Genomic DNA, 18,697 nt, shown 5'->3' on the forward strand with positions numbered 1-18,697 from the left:
CAGTAGATGTTTCTTGATTTTGTTGCTGAGGAAGAAAAAGGGTTTTTCCTTTTATATTTTGAACTTTTATTGCCTTTGGAGGCTAACATTTACCAACTTGAGAGAAGCAAGGTCATCAGTGACGCAAGGAGGCTTAGCTTGTGTTTAGGCAGTGAGGTTGTGTTTGTTGGGTTTGCTGTTTTTGAGCATTAATTCCTCTACACTCCAATAATCCCTTATGGATTCTTCCAAGCAAGTTGGAAACGTGTTCTCCTCTACTTTCAAGACTTTTTCTGAGTGATACAAGTCATTGGGAAACTCGACAATCATCATGGATGAATCCCAACCAAGTTCCAAGTGGATTTTGCCAGAAATAGGTGCATCCCACCTCTATGGTGAGAATCAAATTTTTAAATTCAAAGCTTCAACTATGTATATTGAGGATCAAGGAATACTTACAGTAGGAGGCTCACTCTCTAAAGATCAGCACGTCAATTTGCTATCACTTGTTTATCCTAAAAACCAAAAACACCAGCATAAAAAAGATTACCCCTACATTCATCTAGGTTATATAGCTATTGCGATTATCCCTCTGTTTCGTCGTGGCCTTAATGCTTCATGCATGGCTGTTGTTTTAGATACCCGTCATTTACAACTACATGATATGATAATAGGTGCATCAGTTTCTCCCTTATCTAATGGTCCACAATCTTCTTCGAATTAAGACCCAACTATGTTATTGCTATGGATGACCCATACTTACCAAAGTTACTAATGCTTCACATTAGGACTATGGGGTCTACAGATAAAAGCATCTTCTTCTCATCTTGCCATACAGTATAGAATGGTATTTCATTGCATGTCATTAGCCATACCTAGAGTAGTAGAAGGAGTCAATTCTTCTCAAGATAAAGGTCAGACTATCATCATGAAGTCTGATGAAATCACACAAAGGTTTCTACCTGATTGTGTGAATTGGTCCGAGATTCAATTGCCACATGAATAGTAGTTTGACACCTCCTCCATAAAAAAGAAAAAGTTATTGCCTCCAAAGGTAATAAAAGTTCAAAATATAAAAGGAAAAACCATTTTCTTCCTTAGCAACAAACTCAACAAACATCTACTGCTACTAACTCAATGGTCTCTCATTCCCAAGTACAACCACAACCTAAAGTCTCTCCTTCTCGAAGGGTGAATACTTTGAAGTTCCATACACATCCGTGTTCTCATGAACAGATTGTGCATGGTGTCTATCAACATTGCATAAAACTAATTGAAAGGGCATCATCATCATCTTCTCCAACTGTACTCAATGCAATTCAGGAATTTGAGTATGAGAGTAATCAGTACAAGGTTGCTCCATATCTACGTCCTCAAGACAACACTTCTTGGACTGCAAAAATCCAAGCTGTAAATTGGACACATCTGGCTTTGACTGGATTGATAGAAAAGATGGAATCCCTCCAACAAATATCTTATCAACTTCTTGTGTTGTGCCAACAATTGCAAAAGTCTACAGTAACCAGATTAGCCCCAATATTGTCAGCTAATGCAACTTCTTCACTTGTGCTTGCATCAAACAATGTCACAAATTGGTCAAGCTTTTCAAACAAGAGACTATAGAAGGGATGGACTTTCCATTTCTCTTCTCTGTCCTCAGGTACATTAAATGTACATCAAATTACTTCTTCTTCAAAAGGCAAAGAGAAAATGATAATACCCACAGGAGAGGGAACATCAAGATCTATCAATACTCCTCCAACTACTCCCCCAATACCAGATAAAGATCTTTATTGTTATGAAGATCTTGACTTCACTAAAGAAGAGTATGCAGATGACTTGTTTCAAGAAATGCAACACATATATTGTCCTATGCTAGCAAATGTACAAAATCAGTCTACTACTCCTAGTTTATTCCAAAAACCACCCCAACCTGGCCATACAGCTACAAAACTGGCTAAATACTTAGAATTCATGTTTTCGGACTGGTCAGAGAAAGACTACCAAGTCACTTTTGATGAGATTGATGAGCATGACCTTGGCCGTATTCAACGGCAACAAGAAGCAAACAAAATTATTGATCAAATGCCTCTGTGTTTTGACCCAGAGAACAAGCATAAGGATGAGTTCACTCAACATGTTGCTTATACACTAACTTCATCGGATGAGGATGGCGAGAGTGTGATTGAAGAGGAATTTGTCCCTATCAATCCATATAGATCTCAAACTTCCCCTACTTCAGTGCTCTGTGCTCAAATGAATGCACATCATCAAAAGAAAATATGTTCAAATTATCTCATGTTAATACCTCTCTTCTTGTAAATGCTATAGCCATTACTTCTACATCAAAACCCTCCTATAACAGTTTTTATAAGAAGATAGGAGTACCAAAGAAGGTGGGATCCTTTCCCATATGGTCAATCAATGGGAAACCTCCTAAGGAGATAAAGCTTCTCATCTACATGATGTACGCCTATGTGGGACAGAAGATGGTAGAAAAGCCACAAACCAACCGAATAGACATCCTTAACGGCATGACTCATGGATTCGTTGGTGGGCTTAAACAATGGTGGGTTTCTATACACCCACAGGTAAAAATGGCAATTGTCCAGCATGCAGACCCAGTTCAGATCTTCTTCGAACTCTTACTTGGTGAACTAGTAGGCAACAAATTAGATGATGTACTTGAAGCAAGAGAAGCTTTCTTCAAGTCAAAATTGTGTGATCCAAGGGTGTACAAAGAATATTTGATATATATGAGAGATCTTTTATATGAAGGACTTGGCACGCACAAAAACTCCATGAAAGAATATATTGTATGCTCTTTTCTTGAGCAAATCCATTCTATTGTAAGCAGAAGATGAAAAATGAGAATAGGGATTTCACAGATAGTGTAGGTCAGATTGTACAAACTATAGAGCAAACAATCAAAGAGTTGTGTCATCAAAAGATGACACAACTCAACCAAAAATTCCCCCAATCTATATGTAAAACTGCCTCTAAGTCTTATGTTGATTTTGGCTATGAGAAATGTAGTTGTGAAACTACTTATAAATATGGCCATACTAGCCATCGGCATCAGCATTCCTCTCACTACCACAGAAATTATACAAACTCCAAGTCTTATTTTAATAAGCAAGACTATGGACACATGTCTTCTCAACATTCAAGATATTCACATCGCCATAGAAGAGGAAAGTCTTATCATAAATCTGATAAGAACAAAGACTATGACAAAAACTCAAAAAAGAAATATTTGAAATGTTATATTTGCGGCAGCTCATCACATCTGGCTAACAAGCGTCCCAAGAAGGGCAAAGAGCAAGCCAACTCTGCCAAAGTAAACATGCATCACTATGATTATTCTTCTAATACTGAAAGCTATTATTCATATGACAATGAAAGTGGAAATGCTAATGATAGTGCAGAAGGATCTACTGGATCTACAACCGGCAACACCTCTTGGTATATTGTAGATACAACTACACGTGAATCTTCGAACACTGATTCTGATACAGCTTCAGACATCAGTGAAGATTCAGACGATGATATCATTCATCCTGCTCATTTCCAACCAGTAAATGCCCATGAAGTACATTTTCCAGGAAAAAGAGATAAATTGTTTATGGCTGGTGCCTCTACATCCAATTATAGAACTCATTTTTTAAGAAAATCAAAAGGAAAACATATAAAACAGAGTTCATCAGAATCACCCAATTCTGATACTTCAACAACTTCATCATCAAAGATGAAAAAACAAAAAAATAAGATAAGGTAAGAATTATTCTCCAACCCCTATGATTTACCAAAGCCTGGCACACTAGCACTAGAGACAAAGGGTCAAGCAAATATGTTTGTGCCACACAACCTCAAAAAGCTCGATCAACCAAGGACTACTTCAAAGCTATTACAGTCACTCTCCTCCATGACCACACGAATACAACAAGCAAGCTTCGACATGGTAAATGCTTTTCTTTTGATGATGCAGCAAGAGTTACATTCTTTATGTAAAATATATAGAAGACTCTTGACAAGCCAAAAGGATTTAGCTCAAGGCACTACTGCTATTCTCCACCAAGAGTTATATTCTTCCTCCACAAACATCCCAACTACTCCAGTAAACCATATCAGGTCAGCTCAACCACAAGTTCACAAAATCAATGCTCTCAACACTGATGGCCCCATACCAATGGTTTGTGTACAATTAAAAAATATGCCACAGTTTCAATGAATGTTGATGCCTTTCTAGATACATGATCCAGTTTAACCATTGCTCCATTCGAGCTCTTTCCTAAAAGCTGTATCAAGGCTACTACTCCAATCATAGTAGAGCTATCTAACAATAAAAAGATTACACTCGTTCATGTCACATAGGCATATCTCCAACTTGGTGGTATCAAAGTCCCCATCAAAATACACCTGATGAGACAGATGAAATATGATCTTCTACACATTTTGGTCCAACCACTTCACTGTTTCCTACAAAGGGAAAAAGGCGAACATGCCTCTTCGGCCCAAGATTGGCAGAACAATCTACTCCATTTCTGAATCAACTACTCCATCAAAGGATGCTGCTAGAACTCATTGGATCAAGAATGAAATGCAAAAATATGACAAGGAAATTCAAAATATCCAAGTTCATATTAAAACATTTATCTATGATGATCCCTTAATCTATAGGGAAAAGCAAGACATTTATGCCATCTCCCTTCCTATCCAATGCCCTAATGCAAGGAATGAAAGATGAGGATCTTGTACTATGTAAAGAAGAGATACATACTCTTCTTAAGAAAGGATTGATTGAGCCAACAAACTCCCCATGGGCTTGTCAGGCATTCTATGTCAACAAGCACTCGGAGCAAAAAAGAGGTAAAAAGAGAATGGTTATTAATTATAAGCCATTAAACAAGTTCCTGATTGCCATGGTCATCCAATCCCTCTGAAAGATTTGTTACTGAAAAGACTAAAGAAGGCAAACATTTTTAGTAAGTTTGATTTAAAGTCTGGTTTTTGTCAACTCCCCATTAAAGTCGAAGACCATTACAAAATTGCCTTTTCTGTCCCACAAGGGCACTATCAATGGACTATCCTGTCTTTTGGAATCAAAATAGCTCCCACTAAGTTTCAGGAATGGACAGACTCCATCTTTGGCAAGTTTCCTTTCTACTTAACCTATATTGATGATATACTTGTGTTCTCAGAAACAATTCAGAATCATTTGGAACATCTTTCCCAGTTTGCAAAGGCCATTGAAGATGCATGAATGGTTCTATCTCAAACCAAGTCTATTATGTTACAAACAAATGTGGAATTCTTAGGGTTGGAAATCAGTCAAGGCTCAATTAAATCGCAGGATCATGTGGTTACAAAAATCCTCGACATGCCAGATTTTTTAACCTCTGTTAAGCAACTTCAATAGTTCTTAGGTTACTTAAACTGGATAAATTTCTCCACACCAAATATTGCCAATTACTCAAAGGATCTCTATCCTTTACTCAAAAAAGACAATTCCCATTGGCGCTCCATTCATACATTGGAAATACAAAATATTAAAAATATTATTAAGCATCTTCCTCCTCTTCGCCTGCCAACTGGGCTACCACTAGTTCTGCACACAGATGCTTCAGATTCAAGGTGGGGAGCATGTTTATGCGAAGAAGCAGATATGCTTCGGGTATTTTCTCTAGCACACAACAAAACTATCCTTCCTATTAGCGGGAGATATTGGCTATGATTAAAGCCATCAAAGCATTTAGATTCTTCATAGAATTTGTTCCTTTTACAATCCGGACAGATTTAAAGCATGTCTCGGGATACTTGACAAAGAAAGCTCCCACTAAAATCAAGAATAAAATATTTTTAAGATAGTCACTCTTTTTTTATGTCTTAGATGTCACTTTCGAACATATACCTGGCATCCAAAATACTGCTTATCCTGACAACCACCTTGACACCTCAAAAGTAAAAGATAAAGTTTTGTACAATATTCCTCAAAATGGATTGTATCTTATCTTTTGTTTTCCCGCCAAAAGGCATCCATTGATTACATTAGCCCGCACTACTAAGATGCTATCTTATCTCTTTACGCGGAAGCCTTGTAAGCTCACCCCAAGCCTATAAATACTTTCTTTTGTATCATTCTACAACAACGAATGCAAGTAATAGCAACTACACTCAGAGAGCAATTCATCTCCAAGTTCCGATCTTCCTTGAAGCTTTCTTAAGTCTTCTCACTCATCTCGCATTTCGTAATCTGCACACTCTTGGCTCCATTCTATGTTTCACCCAGTGTTTTGTGGGTTCAATCTGTGTTTCCTACCTCCACTACGCTCACTGTTGAATGGTTGTGTAAAACCTGGCCCAAGTGCTCACTTCATGTGATTTGAGGTACGAATCCCACTATGGAGTTGCCAATCACAAGACTCTTCTAAACATGGAGAACCTTAAATCACTTTGTTTGGCACATCGAGGCAAGGATCCTATCCACTTCTTTCACACAATTTAGTGCCGACCTTCTCATTGCTAGATGGCTAGAAGTTGCAATGCGGGATCATTCTATTGAGCTCCTTGTTCGGTAAATCGTCAATCACCAACTACCTTAATCACTCCAAACCTTCATATGTCCTCCCATGTTAGCAATGTCCCCTCAAAGTTGGGATACCATTATATATGAAAGAGTCATCTAGATTTGGAGAATAGTGAGCTCTTGGCAAAATGATACTACCTCTAAGCATTGCATATCCATCTCGCCACATGTTCTCTCCACTTGTGTTACAAGTTTTTCATATCAATCCTCCATGCTTGGGAAAGAAAATCCTTGTAACCTAATGTAGAGAAAAATTGAAAATTTTGAATCTCTAATGCAATTGCTCCTCACCCATTATCAAGAGTTAGCTTTGATACAAATAGTAGTATGTTAGCTCCTAATTTGGACAACCCAACAAAACCACACCGAAACAGTGCTAGCCTTCTGCTTATTAGGTGGCTAGGAGTTGTAATGTGAGATTGTTGTATTGAACTCATTGTCCATTGAATTGGTCAATCACCAACTACTTTAGTCACTCCACATGTCCTCCCATACCCAAAATCTCCCCTCAAAGTTGGGAGATCATTAAATAGAACAAAATCACCTAGCTTTGGAGAATAGTGAGCTCTTGGTAAAGTGATACTACCTCCAAGCGTTGCATCTCCCTTGCCACACGTGCTACCTCTCCTTGCATCACGAATTCTTCATATACAATCTCCCTACTTGAAAAAAGTAAATCATTGTGACCTAATGTAGAGGAATTGAAATTTTTGAACCTCTAATCTAATTTCTCCTCACTCATTAACGAGAGTTGGCTTTGATATAGATAATAGTATATTAGGTTCTAATTTGAACCACCCAAAAAAGGATGAGAGAATTTAAAAATATGAAAGAGAGGTATTGAAGACCATGTGGGAGGACTGCTCAAAGATACCCCCCTCAATCTAAAGTCCTTACCAATTGACAATGTAAGAGAAGAAGCCAAGGCAATGGCTAAACAAAAAGATGTAGACCAAATGGTGGAGGGAGCCATAGTGGCTATGCACACTAGCTTCGAGAGTGGCTTGAGGAGAGGAGAGCACAAGATTTCAAGCATGTAGACAAAATCTCCGAGAAATATCAAAATTCCACTTCAACTAGCATGCGAACTAGTCTTTACATGTAATAAACAATTCAATTTTACCTAAACCACTAACTTTTTTTTAATGACCTCAAAATCTTGCTATCACTATTCATTTGGAAAGTCCAACTCACATAGATATTTAGGTTTTACACCATAAGTTATGGGTTCTATAAATCAAGGTGTCCAACATGTCCAATCAAGTTAGGTGGCTGAAAGTTAGGATAAACTTTAGTTCTCTTTTCTCACAGCTAAATTAACTCTATATATAGCTAATATACAAAAACAAAAAAAAAAAGAGCTCATAGAGCATTTGGAAAGCTTTGTAATAGCCATTCAGCTCATTAGTCTGTTTGAGCTATAATGTGTAGATACAGTTAATCAACTCACTGTTTAGTCAAGTACACACCCACTTTGTACACTTAAACGAATCAAAACATTTATTAAGAGTTGGGTGTCCGCAATCCTTTTCCCACTATAGAGGATATGACATGTTTACCTACTAAACAAGTGAATTCCCCCCCTTTCCCGTGTCTCCCCCACCTACTTACTTTGTGAAGTGACAGACAAGGGTGCGCTTTTTGCATTTGCAGCCAATCAAATTATTTATAAGTTTAGTATTTTTTGCTTTTTCTGTAAATCGTGTCCATTTAGTGTGTAAAGATATTGTGCCCATCTCCACGCATGCCCACACTCTAGGCGCAGGTTGGGCATCTATCACTCAGTGTGTAACCAACCTAAGGACAGGAGAGCAGCATCCACCAGTTACACATCCAGTTTCCAAACCTGCCAGGAATAAAACTGTTGTCTTTCCTCTATATCAGTTTAGTAAGCACTCCAGCCAAAAGTCCATATGCTGCCAATAGCACAGCTCTACACCAGTAACTTAACCATTCAACTCAGTTTTACCAAGAACATCTACTGGTTCAAACCAATCACACCTGCATATACCTTCTTCTTTTGGGGGGGGTTGGGGAGTTGGTTGGTTTGGTGGTGCTGCAAAAAAAAAAAAACCACCACAACCAGAGAAGACACTCTCATTATTAAGTTCATATACTAGGGAGGATAATATCCATACCAGCACCACTCGCAGTCCATAAACGAATGACCTGGTACAGTGCTTGAAGCATTTCATCTTACTATTTTTTTCTTGGGCCACAACCTATTTGTACCACTTAGCCCATAGCAAATTGGCACTCAGTTTCAAATGCAGCCCAATTTCATTCCATCCATCATGCCAAGTTCTGTCCAGTGATGTAACAGACCTTATTCCAGGTCCGTTGTTATATATCCAGTTCCCAAAGGTTATAGAAAGACCTACCATTATTCTCACTTCGTTACATCTGCTTGTTAAGCCTTTCTAAAAATGCAATTCAACACAAGGTGATTAGAGGAACCCATATACTGGCAGCTTACAGATATCAATCAGGTGTGACATAATCAACAATTTGACGTAGCCTTATCTAGAACATCTACTGGTTGTTGCAATCAAATTCTGTCTAGAATTTTCAAGAGGGATTAGACTCATAACAGCCAGCATCAGAGGATACTTTACTCATCACTAAGTTCACAGATTAGGGAGGACAGTCCTAGATCACTACCACTAGCAATCATCATTTTACTGATACAGAACTGTAGTGACAGAAATTAACTGCTGCAGTTACACCAGCATAGAAACGGACGGTCATTTTGTCATTGAGGCTAGTGTAGATTATATCCTTTCCTTTCCAGTGATATTGTAAATCATTTATAGTAAGCATATCTACTGATTCTGTACCTCATGGGGTTTTTTTAACCTCCATAAAAAAAATTACCAACATAGGAGGCTTCCCATATTTCTGACATACATGAATTGATAGTTTGTTACTATACGTTCAGTACTAATGGCACAAATTTCAGTTTATTTCTACTTATCAATTTATCCATCATTATTTTTGTTATCTTTCCTACTGTAGTGTATAGCATGCCCTTGGGATTACATCACATTGGCAGGACTTCATTTCTTTTTAGATATAAGATCCTGAATCTAATACTCTTGTTACAAGTCTCAAAACAATTGGTTGCTTTTGATCATTCTCATGCCAGAAACAAGCGACGGTTAATGATCTTCTTTCAAAGGTTTGATGTATAGTATTCACATGCTTGGTAAGTACATCTTCATAAAGAATCAAACAATCAGCTTATTGCCACATGTTTCTCTTTTTATGTTGTCTTCAGCTTACGTGTTAAAAAGCAAGCATGAACTTCAGTAAAATTTAGACAATCAACTCCAAAGATGCAGATGGCAAAATTGCGCAAAAACAAACAATAGTAGTTTTTAAACATGGGGTGTACAAGAGAAACTTTTCATCTAGGACTCCAAAAGTTGTAACTCGTTGATTTTCCAAAGAAACAAAAATCCATAGTCAGGCTAAGAACCACAACAAAACTAAAAACTCCCACAATACTATATAGTGAACACATGCACCTTAGATCATCTGGTAATGGATTTTGCCAAATTCTTCATTGGAATTTCAAAATTTATGTTGAATATCGTCTGGCCACCACTAAGGAAGCCCCTTTAATGAATACATTAGGATTGTCATGAAACTTGTACTGGAGCCCAACTGTGAGGAAACTGTAATTCATGCTTATGGGGGCATTAAACTGATTTCGTGAGAGTAGATCCACGGTATAGATAAACATGTGCCTCTCTCTTCCATAGTGTGATAGTTGGATCAAGTGGGAAGAACCAGACCAAACTTCTACATTAGAGACCACAGAGGGCTTGCTGTAAACAAAATTCTCTGCAATCATGTTGGACTGAATTGCCATGATGGTTGAGACATAGCAACTCCAAAACTGAGAGGGACAAAAATTTCACATTGAAAGGAATAGAAGGGGCGGGGCGGGGCGGGGCAGGGCGGGGCGCGGTGGGAAAGTGGGCACAGAGGGCTTTATGTGAACAAAAGTCTCTGCAATTACAAATATGTCAGGTCAAGATGCCGAGCTTCTGGGCAACCTGGCAAGTGGGAACTGTATTAGGAATGGCCATATTGTTAGTATTGCATCAAATTGAACTAGACACTATATACCTCTTTGAAACTCCCTACTTCTTCACCCCATAGCAGGGCATCACATCCAGCTGCCGATGCACCCACGATGTCGTTCTTTTTGTCATCACCTACATGAAGGACCTCTTCAGGCTTTACACCTAAAGCCTTACATGCTGTCCAGAAGATCTCAGGGTTGGGCTTCTCTGCTCCCACCTGATTATCCAAAAGTACACAGAAAGTAGGGATCTGCTTTTAGGATTTTATCTCAATTCATGAAGCATTAGCATCATGAGATACAAAGGGAAATCATCACGCAACTATTTAGAGACCTCAGCTGACACTACAATGGCATCGAACCAATCATGACATTGGAGCACTCGCATGAGCGGTTTGAGCCTAGTGTCAAAGTTTGATACGACTGCTAGCTTGATCCCTGCTGTTCTCAATGCCTTGAACGTCTTCTCTGCATCTCTATCCCCCAAATGCCAAGCCTGCAACAACCATGTGAATGCAAACATGTAGAGCATCATCCGCATGCTGCCAAATCAGAGATCATGCTAAGGGCAAGCCTGCAGCAGCCATAGACATGCAAAGATGTAGACATCATCATGCTACAAATGGCATTTACTGAAGACACAGCAACGAGTGGAGTTAAAGAAGATGGGCTTCTGTTGCATTGCAGGTGCCCTTGTGGACCTAAGGACCTCACAAAGGTGCAATTCAAAATTAATTCACATTTGAAGTCTGAAGACAAATGCTAAGCTAGCAATAACCACATGCAGGTATGCATCCACACACATATATGCATGCAGGTATGGAGGTATAAATGCAGGCACATATATGCATGGCACATGCAGCCCCTAATGGGCAAGCCTACAGCACCCATGTCCATGCGTACGTAGCAGCAGCTACATTCCCTTTTCTTATCTCCAAGAAAAGCTACATTAGAAATGAAAATCAGACATTTGCTTACTTTCTCAGTCATGTAGTATTGGTAGAGGTCTTCCAACAGGCCAGGATCCTTGCACCCAGTAGCCTCCTCAACAATAAGCTGCCAGAAAAAGCGTCCATCGTCCTCATATCTGTCAAGTAAAATGTTTGGCCTCATTTCAATTACAAGAATACTTTTGGGAGCTAAAAGACAGAGCCCTCCCTCCCTCCCTCTTGTGATCAAGCTGATGTACAAAAGATTACGCTGTTCTGACCAGCATCACAAATAATGTATCCCACACACTCAATGTTTTTCCTGAGAATAATGTCTTGATTAGCTAATGTACAACAGCTGATGCCAATATCACAAAGAATGTATCCTGCACACTCAGATACAAACGTTTCTATATAATCCTTCATATATAACTCTCACACACACTATCCAAATTACACTACATGAAGAGAAAATCAGAAAATATTAGTTACCTCATCCGATAACGGCACCAGGGTAGCCCATATGCCAACTTATATTTGGCAGCAATTTCCTTCTCCGAGTACTTGACTCCATATTTTTGCCCAATGTCATGATAAATCTGATCAGAAAGCTAATTCACGGTCAGTCCCCCTTGCCCCCCCAAATCCCCACCCCCAAAGAAAAAGAAACTGCCAAAAGTAAAGATGATTCCTTCTCCGACTACTTAATGCCATATCTTTACCTAGTATCATGATAAATCTGATCAGAAACCCCAAATCACTGAGTTCCCCTCAAGAAAAAACTGTCAAAACTATTATAATTCCTCATCTGAGTACTTGATGCCACAATTTTTGCCTAACATCATGATAAAACTGATCAGAAAAACTAATTCACTATCACTCTGCTGCCCCACCCCCACCCGGTTGGGGGGAAGGGGGGGCGGGGGAAAGATAAAAAAGGAAAACCACCAAATGAATGGTATTCCTTCTCTGATTACCTAATGCCCTAGTTTTGCCCAATCTCATGATAAATCTGATCAACACTCTAATTCACTCTCAGATAATTCCTTCTGTGAGTAATTAATGCCACATTTTAGCCCAATGTCATGAAAAATCTGATCAGAGTTTCTAATTTAATCTCAGTCCCCTCCCCCACCCAAATAAAACCCAAAAATAATGATTAACTCCTCTAAGTCCTTGATGCCACATTTCCTACAATGTCATGCTAAATCTGATCAGAAACCTTTATTCAAGTCAAATCGCCAAACCTAATTCTCTTTCAGCATCCTCAGAAACCCTCATTCACTACCCCCCCCCCCCCCCCCCCCCCCCCCCCGGGACAAAAAAAAGGGCAAAAACGATAAACAAATAACAAACCTGCCAGAGAACATGGCGATTATCAGATCGGCAAATACCTCTTCGGTGGGTTGGGAGGCGATAAGCAGGGTTCCTGCGGCATCCACGAACAACGCTCGGTAAGCACAAGGACACTTGAGAAGGGGCTTGCGGACGACATGCCGGAGGGTGCCATCATCGCCACGGGGCTGCGAGAGACCCTGGTGTGCCAGGGGGCAGCGGTCCTCAAGATCGCCCGGGCAGAAGGTCCTGGAGCACGGCACGGACGGTTCGCATGATCCCTCACACATGCGCAGCTCCCCTCCGCCGCTGGATTGACCACCAGTCATTGGGCTGCTGCTGTTCCCATTGCTCGTATTGCTGCTGTGGTTCCGGGCCCCCGATTGGACCACCGCCATGCGGCTAATCAAGCCTCTGCATCTGCCTCTACTCACAAAGCTGCCGATGAACCCCATGTTCCAAACCAACCGCGGCTAAATTAATTAATTTGGGGATTATTTGCGAATAATCCTGCATTCTTCGTTCTGGGCGATTTATGCTGTTTTATCATCGTCTCTGATGAGACCATCAGTAGCTAGAGGCGCCCGTACAGTACAGTCAAAACCACTTCGGGGCGCGATCCGCAAAACAACCTTGTTTTGGCTGACCTCATCGACAAAAACCCTCGCCGCACATGGTTTTGTATATCTGTGTATAAAACTCCCTTTATTTTTAATTATAACGACTTTACTATCACTGTGTCTATTAATTAGAATAATTAAAAAATAATCATTAATTAATTGGTCGACTTCTTTTTCCAATTGATGTGGCAAACCTTCTTTTTTTAATAATGCGGAAGGAAAGGGCTTTGAAGGTAAATACGGCACACTTCTTGGGCGATGTTGGAAATTGCCATCTTCACAACTCCATCCCTTTTGTGTATTTTGAAGTGTTTTAAATTTGTTAATTCGTTAGGAAGAAATTCTGTTATTCATTTAACGCTGAACCACCCCCCAAAAACTTAGGCTACCATACGTCTTCAACAATTGAAAGCCTTTTCGAAACATTTCCAAAATTCATTTTACGTCAAATCTTATACTTTCAACCACATTAGGATGGGCCTGTAGTATAACACGTAGGCCTCACTAGCAATTACACCTTGTGGGCTAGTAACGTGACAACCAAAGAAAACCAAGACACCTTGCTAGCTAATATTGTGAAGAAGAAAGGAATATGCGTAGGATTTTGTGTGACTATGAGATACTACGTATGGTGTGTCAAAAAGTGTTATGTTGTAGAAAAACCCCCCTTTTTCGAATGTGACCTCTTTCTATGCCGATATATTGTAAAACAAGCAAAAAAACAAGATACATTGCTAGCTAGTATAGGCTAGCTATGAGGTGTTGATGTATGGTTTGCTAAAACGTGATATAGTGCCCAACCCCCCCCCCCCCCCCCCCCCCCCTCCTTCCAAAACAAAAAAACTCGCTCAAATTCTATGCATGAATATCCTAAAACAAGACGAGAAAAGTCACCACCCCCGGCCCTTTCCCCCTTTCCAACATAAACATTGGAAAAGATTGAAAGGTGTAAATTATTTAATGCCCATGAGTATTATAAAACAAGGTGAGAAAGGTACAAGGGCCTCTCGTAAAAAGCTTTGACTAGGCAAGAGGAGAAAGGAGTTAAGAAGAGAGGGCATTAGACAAGCTAAGTCTCTAAGCGGTCACACAAAGGACAAAGCCAATGCTTCTAGAAAGCTTGGGATTCGGAAGTCGACAAGGTCAACAAAGCTTAGGGAGTGACAACTAGCAAAGTGGACCCTCGATAGCACTAGGGTGTAATTGGTCCCTTGAGTTACCATTAAAGGAGAGGATGTTTTTGTGCAAGATATTGGGTGGTTTTCCCATTGCAAAGAAATTGGAGAAAAGAGGACTCTCCAACCTTAGATGTGGATGTGATTACAAGGAGACCTTGCCCATTTATTTTGGGATTGATGTCTAGCCAGGCAGATGTTGCAAGTCATCAAAGTACATTTGAGAATACACAACGATGATTGGAATCTCAAATGATCGAAGCATAACAACTAACCTAAATTTTCACTACATCAAACCACTTACCTTATCATTGATCTAGGAGGCTAGACTAAATACAATTTTCAAAGACAAAAGGGTAGAATTGACTTGGGAGAGCCTAGCATTCAAGAATCTTTGGTTTTGGGAGGGTTTTGGGGTCTTTTAGAAAAAGGGGGATATGCATCAGACTTGTGATGCCACTTATAGCCTAGTTGTCACTACTACCCCTCATCTTTCATTTTTTGTAACTAACTTGCAAAAGCCCACTTGGTGTAATCAAAGCTATTCTTTAACACAATAACTATACCTCTCAAAAAGGCCAATGCTTCTAATAGGGAAAATGTTTAGAATATTTGTCAAGCTATGCTTTGTAATTTGGTGAACATGTGTGAATTGGTAGATGAGAAGAAAGTCATGAAATCTGTTTATGTGAGTGAGAACACAAGCCATAAACAACACAATAGACTCAAATGGTGCTTGAACAAATGATCCATCTACTCTATGTCTATTATGGACCCTAAATCTCAACATATGTGTATTTGTTAATATCTTACAAACTTGCATGCCAATGAGCAATTGTACTCTTCAATGTATTCTATATCTATATCTAAGTCTAAGATGTATTCTAAGAGAGAGACTTCTATCAATGAGTATTATGTGTCTTCTAAGCAATCATTTCTCATTTGTTGTTTATATGCATAATCTACAATACCCTTCTTTTCATTACAATGGCAATAAGTACGTGTCATATGTTTCAACACCATCATTACTTGTTGTTATCAACTCTTCGATTGTTAACACTTGGGGACCATGATGATATTTTGAGGTAATGAACAAGTGATTCATTATCTAGGATCCAAACATATTATTGCATATTATTTTGTACTTCGTGAAAACAAAAGAGCCACTCAAAAATGTCACAAATGATTATTCAAATGCCCATTTATTTCTTGTAGCTCTAGTGGATAATCCAATAATGCTATAAACTCCATGGACATGGTATAAGGAGTTGTGATTTTTGTTAGCTAGAATCATACCCAATCACTTGTCTCAAGATCAACAAAATTGGTTGGCCCTACAAAGTCATCATCACAAATGATTATTCAAATGCCCACTTATTTCTTGTAGCTCTAGTGGCTAGTTCGATATAAGGAGATTTTGTGATTTTTGTTAGCTATAATAATTCCCAATCACTTGTCTCAAGATCAACGAAAGTGGCTAACCTTGCAATGCCAACATTTCAAGGCATTGCTAGTCAACGACATAAATGGTACCTTATGACAAGGCCCATGAGTCAATGCCAGCATTTCAAGACATTGCTAGTCAACAACATAAATGATACCTTAATGACAAGGCCCATGAGGCATTAGTAGTGGCCATCCTTTTGGATAGAAATTCCTTGGGAAGTTGTGGTCTATGGTTGCTAGGCATATTCATACATCCTTGGAGTCTTGGAAGGGGACTATCATGATATTGAGATTAGATGTTTCATCAAACACTACTGGCTTTAGAGCCCTTTTAGAAGTCATTATTAAACTTTGTTGGTTCTATTGATCCTCCTACCAAGTCTACAATTAGTTAATACATTCTCTTTGCCATAGAGTACTGCATCAAATGGGTTAAGGCCCACATTATGAACAACAATGCAACCCAATCCATAGCATTGTTCTATATGAGGCTATCATGACAAGATTTGGATGCCTTGTGGGATTGGCAACCAAGGTACACAATTTTTTAATAAGGTTATCTAGAAGCTAATTGAATATTATATGATTGTTCATAAGAAACCAACAATACATTACTCACAAGTGAATGGCTTGGTAAAATCCACCAACAAAACTTAAAAGACCATTCTCAAATGAGGTGTTGTATTTGGCATTATGGGCATATCAGACTACTATCAATGATTGAGTAGTATTTCTCTTTTAAGTTGGTATATGGATTAGAAATCATGATGCCAATGAAATATGTTATTCCTAACCTTTGGTTTATCCTATTGGTGCAGTTCGAAGTTCCAATTTTTCAAGAAAGGTAATATGGTTTTGGTCTTCAACACAAAGATGGGACAATACCCCAAAAAACTCAAGCTCTAGTAGATGGGTCCATTTTGAATTATTTAGACCATAAACAATGCTACCTTTTGGCTCGACACACTAACAAGTGAATTTCTTCCAAAGTGTTTGACAATAGAGCTCGATCCTATTTTCACCACATCCTTCTTTGGTCTCCTTCATATAATACTATGATTGTGGTAATACCTTCTCATGTATTATTGCCCAAAATGAGTGATATTCATCAGGTGGTGGATCGAGTATACACCTTTATTGTGTTATCATATTGGAACTGTGGTTGTGAGAGTCTAAAGCTCAAAGAACACCACATTGGCAAAAATATCCATAAATGTAGCCCATGTTACATTGTTGTGTGTGTGTGTTTGTGTGTGTGTGTGTGTGTGTGTGCACGTGCGCGCATGCACGTGTATGCATGCACATGTGTTCATATTTTTACATATGTGCACATTTATCAACACAATGTTGATGAATAGATAGAAGCTTCGATCAAATAGTTAGAAAATCCATTTCGAAACTTGTCTAATGGTGTGAACTAGTCATTATTTTAATTATGATTCCAACTATTGATATACCTATCATTGACAGTTTTTGTGAATTGTCTGATGATGGTCATGCCAATTATGAGATTCTAAGGAAGATGGTTTCTCATCTAGTGTACAATCTAAAGGTATACACCATTTACTTTTTGCACATGGCACACATACCAAACATTTCCTCATTTCTCACACTTTGTGTTCATACTTGTGTATTTTTCTCTTTATTTGCTCCTTCTTTGCAGAACCTTATTAGTCTATGCACCCTTTCTATTTTTCTTTCCCTAACAAATATGACTTCTATAGGGTGGGTGGTCATTATTGAGTTTATGCTAGAGATCAACATCTGGTTGTCCACACAACACTTGTGGTTCATAGAAGTTGGCATTGATTGTTACACTTTGTTGCCATCCACCATGCTCTAGCTACATGCCCTCTCCATTATTGATCGATATGTAGAAGGGTGATCAAAAAGTGCTTGGTGCTAAGACCTACTAGTTGGATATAGTGTCAGTAGCTTGCAACCTTTACCTTTATGAGGAGGATTACTCAAAGTCACCTTATCCACTATGTAGAACTATTATGATTATTAAATTATGACTATTAATTTAGCAAATTAAATAAGTGGCTTATCATTGGATTTGTATTTATGATCTTTTGCCACATGTTTGTGACTTATTACATGTGTGAATGTATAGCATGGGTCACATCATGCTAGGCTGACTACTGGTGAATTCATGTGTTTCATTTTTTTAGTGGGCAAATAATTAGGGTGGAGACTGGAAAAAATTATGTCTTACTAAGGACACACTAGATGGAGTTCAAATAATTACTTTGAAATGTGTTATGTGTGCACCTTATGTGCAAGACATTTCATATCATTGTATGCTTTTTAGTTCTAAGGTTGGGTATTACAATTTAGTTGGGCCCAAAAATATTATCTAGGAAATCAGATATTGTATAGATTTTAGGAAAAGAGGAACTATTCATGGAAAGGGCACAAAGCAAGCATGTAGTATCATGTTTTGGTCATAATATACTTCTTGATATGCATGAGGATATCGTTCATCACCATCATCTCCATCCTCAAATATCTATCATTTTGTCTATCTGACAATT

General features: G+C 38.8%; 1 protein-coding gene across 2 annotated transcripts; it reads right to left on the bottom strand.

Annotated features, from left to right (window-relative positions):
* Nucleotides 1–10,504: 10,504 nt before the first annotated feature.
* On the bottom strand, nucleotides 10,505–13,569 carry LOC148013901 (uncharacterized). 2 transcript variants are annotated; one of them, XM_087666963.1, is made up of 6 exons: nucleotides 12,979–13,560; nucleotides 12,077–12,183; nucleotides 11,634–11,742; nucleotides 10,990–11,151; nucleotides 10,700–10,873; nucleotides 10,505–10,626 (listed from the first exon to the last, which is right to left on the bottom strand). In XM_087666963.1, exons 1-6 carry the CDS (start codon nucleotides 13,372–13,374, stop codon nucleotides 10,597–10,599), a joined length of 978 nt encoding a protein of 325 aa, XP_087523089.1. In that variant the 5' UTR covers nucleotides 13,375–13,560; the 3' UTR covers nucleotides 10,505–10,596. The 2 variants fall into 2 exon arrangements, with proteins under 2 accessions (XP_087523089.1, XP_087523090.1); XM_087666964.1 differs by lacking the exon at nucleotides 10,505–10,626 and having other exon boundaries at nucleotides 10,735–10,873; nucleotides 10,979–11,151; nucleotides 12,979–13,569.
* Nucleotides 13,570–18,697: the final 5,128 nt, after the last annotated feature.

This window comes from Lygodium microphyllum, chromosome 25 (genome assembly GCF_053477565.2).
Source record: "Lygodium microphyllum isolate KBCC chromosome 25, Lygodium_microphyllum_v1.1.10, whole genome shotgun sequence".
Lineage (NCBI taxonomy): Eukaryota > Viridiplantae > Streptophyta > Polypodiopsida > Schizaeales > Lygodiaceae > Lygodium > Lygodium microphyllum.